Source organism: Gekko japonicus, unplaced genomic scaffold, assembly GCF_001447785.1.
Source record: "Gekko japonicus isolate JY-2015 unplaced genomic scaffold, Gekko_japonicus_V1.1 scaffold1418, whole genome shotgun sequence".
Classification (NCBI taxonomy): Eukaryota; Metazoa; Chordata; class Lepidosauria; order Squamata; family Gekkonidae; genus Gekko; species Gekko japonicus.
The window spans coordinates 199,061-207,320 of record NW_015174318.1 but is presented as its reverse complement, the minus strand read 5'-3'; the positions used below and the strand labels follow the sequence as shown (position 1 = coordinate 207,320).

General features: G+C 44.5%; 1 protein-coding gene across 4 annotated transcripts in view; it reads right to left on the bottom strand.

Moving 5' to 3' along the window:
- APP (amyloid beta precursor protein) overlaps positions 1-8,260 on the bottom strand; it is a 242,168-nt gene that overhangs the window by 105,027 nt on the left and 128,881 nt on the right. For all 4 annotated transcript variants that reach the window (XM_015424206.1, XM_015424208.1, XM_015424207.1 and 1 more), the window contains exon 4: positions 4,169-4,281. In XM_015424206.1, coding sequence (XP_015279692.1) covers positions 4,169-4,281 — 113 coding nt within the window. The remainder of the gene's footprint in view (positions 1-4,168; positions 4,282-8,260) is intronic.

Here is an 8,260-nt window from a genome sequence, read left to right as displayed (position 1 = left end):
TGGTGGTGTGCAGGTTCATGTTTTAAAAGCAGACTGACACTGTTTGCCCAAAGCCAGAGCACTCTCCCAGAGCCTCTTTCTAGATCCCGTTGTATTTATTTCCACAACGGGCCTTATTTCTAGTTCTGTTATAAGGAGGTACCACGGATACTTGGACAAGGAGATAAGTAGGAAGCTATTATTTGATCCTGCTACACAGATCATAATAAATTGTGCTAAATTTCTAGCAATAGCCCAAAAAATACGTGCCGCACATGTAGTACAATTTTAGAAAGAACCCAGAAGATTTAGGAGATGGGGAGTAGAATTGTATAATCCCTATAATACTTACTCAACAGTTGAATAACAGTTGATACAGTATTGTAGAAATTTAGAGTTATAGTAATTTTGTAATTAACATACGCAGATTAAACGCAGTTTTATATTTAAATATTTTATATATATTATTGGTACCCTTTTTGTATTGTCTGTAATTGGGCTGGTGATATACCGAATAAACTGAACACCTGTCAGCTTAATTTCATACAAAAAATCAATAAAGCGCCTCACCCCCAAATCTTCTTACCCAAGGCTAAAAAATGGATAGATAAGCTCTTCTATAGGATCTGAGAAAGAGTCTATAAACATGTTTAAGCCACTTGAAGTGGATGAACTTTGAATTTTCTATTAATTCTTAGCCTAAAAATTTCTTTTATAGCACCAAAAAAGATTTTAATAGCATGAGTTTTCCTAAACTTAATCTTTAATCCAGTACACAACATCTGAAGAATCTGAAGAAGTGAGCCGTGACTCACAAAAGCACATATCATGCCACATATTTTGTTAGTCTTTGAGGTGCTACTGGACTCTTGGTCTTTTCTACTACTATAACATATATGTATCATCACTGAATCTCCCCAAAAGTTAAAAAAGGACATGAGAACAGGATTCCAGATAAAGCAACTCTCATATATTTATATTCATAGCACACAAAGATCTTAGACATACATTCAATGAGCCTCCTGTGCCTGATGACCATAAGCTAATTCCTTAGTGTTCAGTTGGATTCCTATTTCTGTTTGCCACTTTTTAGGGTCTGGGAGAGAAATCTATGAACTGTTAAAAGGTGTCACTCGTTTGTTACAAGGGCCTGATCTGACATAAATGTGAGTTTGTTGGGCCAGGCCATGTGTGCCACAAAACATGATGCCAGGTACCAGAGATACAAACTTTATAAAGGACTGTAGCTGGTAAGCTCTGAGTTTGTCCACACTGCAAGGCCCCATGGGCTGGGGGGTGCTAAGGAAAACCACATGGGCTGACTGCAGAGCCAGTGGTGCATTGCTTGGCAGATGCTTGGCAGATGTTCCTGTACTGAATGGAGGAGAGCAAAACCCCTTCCCCAGCCCACTTCTGCCACCAATGCTGTGAGCCCAGAGTAAAAACACAAAATGGCTGGGTGTTGTGAGCTCCTCCCTGCCCCTGAGCCATCATGGAAGGGGACTAGGAAGATATATTGAACTAATCCCCCCACCTGCAGAAGCAGAGCATGGTGGCCCAGGTCCAAGAACATGTGCACAGCGGGATCCAGGCCAAGCAAAGCCTGATAAGCCAGAGAGGCCCAAGTGGCAGTGGCCACGTCCAGCCAAGGCCACTAGGCAATCTATGGCGGGGCGATGTTGAGGGTTCAAGCCAGATTGTCGGCAAGCCATGCCATCCCCATGAGGCAGCAGCCACAGGTAAGTGGGCACCAAGCACAGAAGGCCATACATGAAGCAGAGGCCACAGTCTGCACAGCAACTAGTATAACCATGGATCACTAGCACCCCTCCCTCACAAGGCAGCAGCCACCTACAGCTGAAGATCACTGGGTAGTCCATAGGGGAGGGAGGCCCAGCTGCCAAGTCACATGCTCGGTGGCAAGACTAGGCCCATGATGTGTGGAAGAAATTGTCAAAGAATGCCCCCACATGGACTAAAGCATAGCTGCCTCATGGAGGGGTGTGAACATGGCAGTGGTGCTGGCCACCAGCAGACCCCAGCACAGGATCATCTGCACCCCTCCCACATGCAAATACCCAATCCTCCCAGCCATCCAGGACAGCATCCTCAGAGCTGCAGGCCGAGCGGAGAGGCGTGCAACCTCGCCTTGGAACCCTGAGCCAGCATTAATGCGGTTGCAGTGGCTCCCAGCTTGCCAGTGAGGCTGCCACTGAAGGAAAGGGGTTCTGCTTAACTGCTGCAAACAAGGTTCTTCCGCTGTACTGAAGCCACAATTGGAGTGGCTCCACCCACTCCCCCTTAGCAGTCTCCTGTTCCCTCCCTCACACCAGTTGCTCGCAGAACAGATAAGAGGCCCAGACAGGCTGGTTCCAGCCCCCGGGCCTTATGTTTGACACTCCTGCGAGTAGACCATTTGGTCCTGGTCAACCGCCTAGCCTCCCTTGGTGTGAGGGTTACAGCCTTGAGCTGGTTCACCTCTTTCCTCCAGGGTCAGCCCCAGATGGTAATCATGGGTGGAGAAAGGTTGTTACCGTAGGCCCTAACCTGTGGAGTTCCACAGGGGTTGATTCTCTTCCCAATGTTATTTAACAATTATATGCATCCTCTGGCAGAGACTGTTAGGAAGTTCAGAGTGGGGTGCCATAAATATGCAGATGACACCCAGCTCTACCTCCTATTTAAGGAGCAACTGGTAGCTGGAATTCTAGTCTTGGCCTCCAGCCTGGATGCAATTGAGCAAAGACTAGGTGGGAATTGGTTGAAACTAAATCCAGAGGTTATGTGGCTGGGGAAGCCTGAACCACTGGGGCAGCCACTTCTACTGACCCTTTGGGGTCTGTCTTTCTACAGTCGACTCTGTCAGGAATTTAGGAGTATGGCTTGATTTTTTGCTCTCCGTGGACAAACCTGTGTCCTTGGTGACAAAGACTGCATTTTACAATATACGTTGATCCCACCAACTGGCTCCCTATCTGTCTCAGGAGGACCTTGCCATGGTAATTCACTCAACGGTCACCTTGAGACTGGATTACTGGAGCACACTCTATGCAGGGCTACCTTTAAAAACACTTCAGAAACTGCAAGTGGTCCAGAACATCACTGCCAGATTGCTGACAGTCAGTGCACATAACACCTATCCTATGGCAGCTGCACTGGCTCCCAATTAGTTTCTGGTGCCAATTCAAAGTGTTGGTACTTACCTTTAAAGTCCTAAACAGCCCGGGACCCTCATACCTATGGTACCGCCTCTCCCGGTAAGATCTTCCTCATCTTCTCCAATCTTCATCTCAGCATTTATTGACGGTCCCTGGTGCATGAACTGTCCACCTTGAGTCAACAAGGGTGAGGGCCTCTCAGTAGTGGCCCCTGTCCTATGGAACCAGCTGCCAGAGGAGGTGCATGCCTTGAGGGATCTCTCTAGTTCTGCAGGACATGCAAAGCTGCTCTATTTCAGATGGCCTTTGGGTGACTGTGATCTACCAGACAGCTGGTATACCTCAGCTTTATCGTCACCATTCATGCATCCTACCCTGTTTGTTAAGTGGATAGATTTTAATGGGGATAGATTTTCCATTGTTTTATATTTTAAAGATTTAATGTATCTTCCTATTGTTTTTAATTGGATGTATTTTATATGTTGTTAACTGCCCTGAACCTGTTCCGGGGAGAGGGAGCAGGATATAAATTTGATAAATAAAATGCTCAGCAGTGTTGATGGGGATCCCCTAGGACCATTTTTGAAAAAGAAGTTAAATAAGGCTATAGAGGGGAAGTGGGAAAGTGCTCTTCCGCTAGTGCACCTCTGAGAGTTCTGTTTTCAGAACTTGGCCACTGGATTAGATCTATTCTTTACTACTAATAGGCTGGATCCAATAGGATACCTTCCATTATGTGATGAAATTTCTGTTGAAGAAAGACTCCTTCCACCAAGAGAAAAATCCTCACTGAGCAGAAAGAAACTATTGGATTCAATCTAGAGCTCTTATTTTCTTTCTTTTTCTTTAAACTCCTAAACAGAGGCAATAGAAATGAAAATACCACACACTTGTTGACTCAATCAGCAAAAACATTGTTATAAAAGAACCATGTTTCGAATCTCGTTCATGAAGTGTTCCACATATGAAACGACTAAGGAAATGGCATCACTGTAAAGCCTAGAGTTTTCAAAATACTGATTATAACACACCTCCTTAGCAACTGTATGCCAATGCAGATGGGTTTCACATATATCCATCCTCTCTTGGTGAAGGAATTTGCACTTATCCGGCACGAGCAAAGCATCGCTCACGAACTCTCCCACTGCAAAATAAGAAGATATCTTAATTTTAATATATTCTTGAACACTTTTTTTGTGTAGCAGTGTATGACCATAAATCTTACTAACCAATATCAGGAAAATATTATCTATTGCCCAAATCATAGCATAATTGATAGTGGGAACAATTTTTAAATTTCACTTCCCTGATGATATCTAATACTCGGTTGTATATATATTACTTAGTTGTATATGTTTTGTACTTTAAACAACAAAAAGACAACAACAATTCAAATTCTGAACATAAAGAAAATTTCTGCTATGTATTTCCAAGACTATATTTCTAGGCATAAGGGTAGGAAACTTTATATTTTTAAAGAAACACATGTATGTATTTTCAGGATGCTGGATCTAATATTTCTGTGAAAAGAACTAATAATATTTCTGTGGACATATGAACAGACTGCTACAATTTAGCTTTTATCAGTACATTTCTTGGCAAGCCATTTATTTTCTACTGTCCATCATAAATTCTCTGCAGAAGACCTGGAAAATCAGGTGAAGGTGAATGCTACCTCTCTGTTTAACCCTCCACTTTAAGTGGTCAAAAACGATCCACATACTGTGAATCACAAGTATGCAGTAAAGTTAATACATCATCTGGGAATACCTGTTTGCCTTGTTTGTGGTTGAAAAGATAATTATTTGAAAAGCATTATAATTTAACTAGGAATAAGGCCCGTTGTAGAAATAAATACAATGAGCTCTAGAAAGAGGCTCTGGGCATGTGCCCGGGCTTTGACCACTTAGCGTTAATTTGCTGTGGTGACCTCAGCAGGATATAATGACACAGAGTCCACTGTTTTCTCCAGAGGAATTGATCTCTGCCATCTGAAGAACAGTAGTAATTCTGAGTGATCTCCAGCCCTCATCTGGAGATTGGCAACACTGGTTCCTCAGGAAAAAATGGTTGGTTTGGAGGGTGGAGTCTATAGCATTGTACCTGTCTGAGATCCCACCCCTCCTCAAAACCAACCCTGTTTGGTGCAGTGGTTAAGTGTGCGGACTCTAATCTGGGAGAACTGGGTTTGATTCCCCACTCCTCCACTTGCAGCTGCTGGATGACCTTGGACAAGCCATAGTTCTGACAAGAGCTGTCCTTGAAAGGGCAGTTCTTGAAAGAGCTCTCTCGGCCCCACCTACCTCACAGGGTGTCTGTTGTGGGGAGGGGAGGGGAAGGGAAAGGGGTTTGTAAGCCGCTCTGAGACTCTGAGTAAAGGGTGGGGTATAAATCCAATCTCTTCCTCTTCCTCTTTTCCAGGCTCCACCCCTCAAATCTCCAGGAGTTTCCCAACCTGGAGGTGGCAACCCTATCTCCTTCCCAGCCAACCATCAACATACTGTTATCTGCCGCTTTGATTTCAGCTTTCCATCTCCTCCACCCAACTTGCAGCCTCTACCTTAGGAAACGTACAGTCTTTCTCCACTGTGGGGACCAAAGCAGCTCACATCATTTTCTTCTTCCCCTTTTGATCTGCACAACAACCATGTAAGGTGGGTTAGGCTGAAAGTATGTGAGTGATCTGAAATCACCCAATCAGCTTCCACAGGAAGAACCTTGGTCTGGCAGACCCTGCAATGAAGCTTTAACTGCTACATCCCACTGGCTGTCATAGGGTGGTCACCTCAGCAGAGTATAATGATGCAGAGTCCACCATTTTCTACGGGGGAACTGATCTCTGCCATCTGGAGAGCAGTTATAATTCTACGTGATATTCAGTACTCATCTGGAGATTGGCAACAATGGTTCTCCAGGAGGAAATGGCTGGTTTGGTGGAGTCTACAGCATTGTACCTGCCTGAGGTCCCACCCCTCCTCAAACCCCACCCTCTACAGGCTCCACCCCTCAAATCTCCAGGAATTTCCCCACCTGGAGTTGGCAACCCTATCTCCTCCTCACCCAACTATCAACCTACCTTTATCTGCCCCTCTGACTTCAGCTTTCCATCTCCCCCTCACCTCCAGCTTCTACCTAGGAAAAGTACAGTCGTTCTCTGCAGTGGGGACCCAAGCAGGAGGGAAGTAACCTCAGCAGGTTTTAATGACACCGAGTCCACTCTGCAAAGCAGCTGTTTTCTCCAGGGGAACTGATTCTGCCATCTGGAGAGCAGTTTTAATTCTGAGTGATCTCCAGCCCTCACCTGGATATTGGCAACAATGGTTCCCCAGGAGGAAATGGCTGGTTTGGAGGGTGGACTCAGCTGAGGCCTCTCTCCTCTCCAAACTCTGGCTTCCGTAGACTTCACCATAAAATACCCAGGAATTTCCCAACCTGGAGCTGGCAACCCTATTCAGGACTGGCCCCAATGAGTTCCACACAAAAGCCAAAGTAGTCCTGGACAGGGCCTCCTGCCTTTGTCTCTTTTCTGACATAACCAAGCTTGGTCGCCTAGCAACAGCCACTGAGGAAAAGTTAGCCCCACAGCAGGAGGAGAAGAGAATGGTTTGACGGTTGCTGGCCCACTTCAGTAGCCAGCCAGCCAGCCGCAGAAGAGCCAAGCAGTAGAAGCGTCTTCATCAGAAGAGAGAGCTGTTCTGGCAGTTAATTCTGTCAGGGAAGAGTGGCCAGGCTGACAGTGGGTGGGGGAGAAGAGCAGACCCAGTACCAAGCCAATGGCACACCAGTACTCTTGAGTGAAAGTTGATAGGCCAATGGCTGATGGAGCGCACAACACAGCCAATTGGAGAGCTGGAAATTCTTATGGAATTGTGGCACTAATTATCCATCTTAGTTTTTAGAAGTCATGAGTAATGAAGGAATAGGATACTAGAAAATTATATGGAAAAAGAATGTTTGAGTGTTTAGGGCCATGCAGTCAAAGTGTAGTGCAAATGCAACTCATACTTCTAAAATTGTCAGATTGAGAAAGTTGGTAACTGCTTGAGAAGTCCTCTTTCCATGTCAACCTTATGCTCTTAAACTAATTAACACTGATGGAAAATAGTGATGTGGGATCACAGACACATTAACTCACTCAACTGTATCCTACAACAAATCATTGTAAACATTTTTATTACACATTCCATAAGACACTTATTTTATAAGTGCACTCCAGTTCTCCCACAACCTATTATGAACTGAAGCCACAGATCCAAGAAATGCACTAGTGATTCTATCACTGCTATACAGTATTAGAGTACAGCACAAACGCTTCACCATATAATACATGCATAAGATAACATCTGAGTGAACTGTCTACTGTTCCTGACTGCAAATCCACAAGAAAGAAGTTATTATTTTAATTTGCTTAATCTGATGTAAACCACCCTGAGCCTGCTCACGGGGAAGGCGGTTTATAAATAAATCAAAATAAATAAATAAATAAATAAATAAATAAATTCTAGATAAAATAAATTTTAAAAGAGGCTGTATTTTTATATCTAATGTAATCTTACTTCCTCTATAACAATTTTGGATCTTGCTGCTATCACCACCACCATTACACCTTTGTAGACGCTCCTGAAATTTAACTGAAAGTTGTTTGTTTTTTATTTATTTATTTTCATTGCATTTATACCCCGCCCTTTCCGCAAACGGGCTCAGGGCGGCTTACACGAGCACAAAGTGCATATATATATATATAATATACAATATATAAAATGGATAAAAGCAATTAAAAATTCAATTCTATCAGGATGCAAGAAAAGAGAAGAGAGAACTCCCACATTTTGCGTAGCAGAGGGGAAGACTAGGGCCACAATTGGGTGTTACACAGTCTTCCGGCGGTGTCGCTCTATGGAGGAGCAGTGGTGGTAACAGCAGTGGTGGCTCCTACTCATATGCCTGGCGGAAGAGCTCCGTCTTACATGCCCTGCGGAACTGCAAAATGTCCCACAGGGCCCTGATCTCATCCGGGAGCTCGTTCCACCAGATAGGAGCCGCCACTGAAAAGGACCTGGCCCTCATTGTTGCAAGCATGGCCTCCTTAGGGCCTGGGGTCACCAGCCGGTGTTGTGACCCCG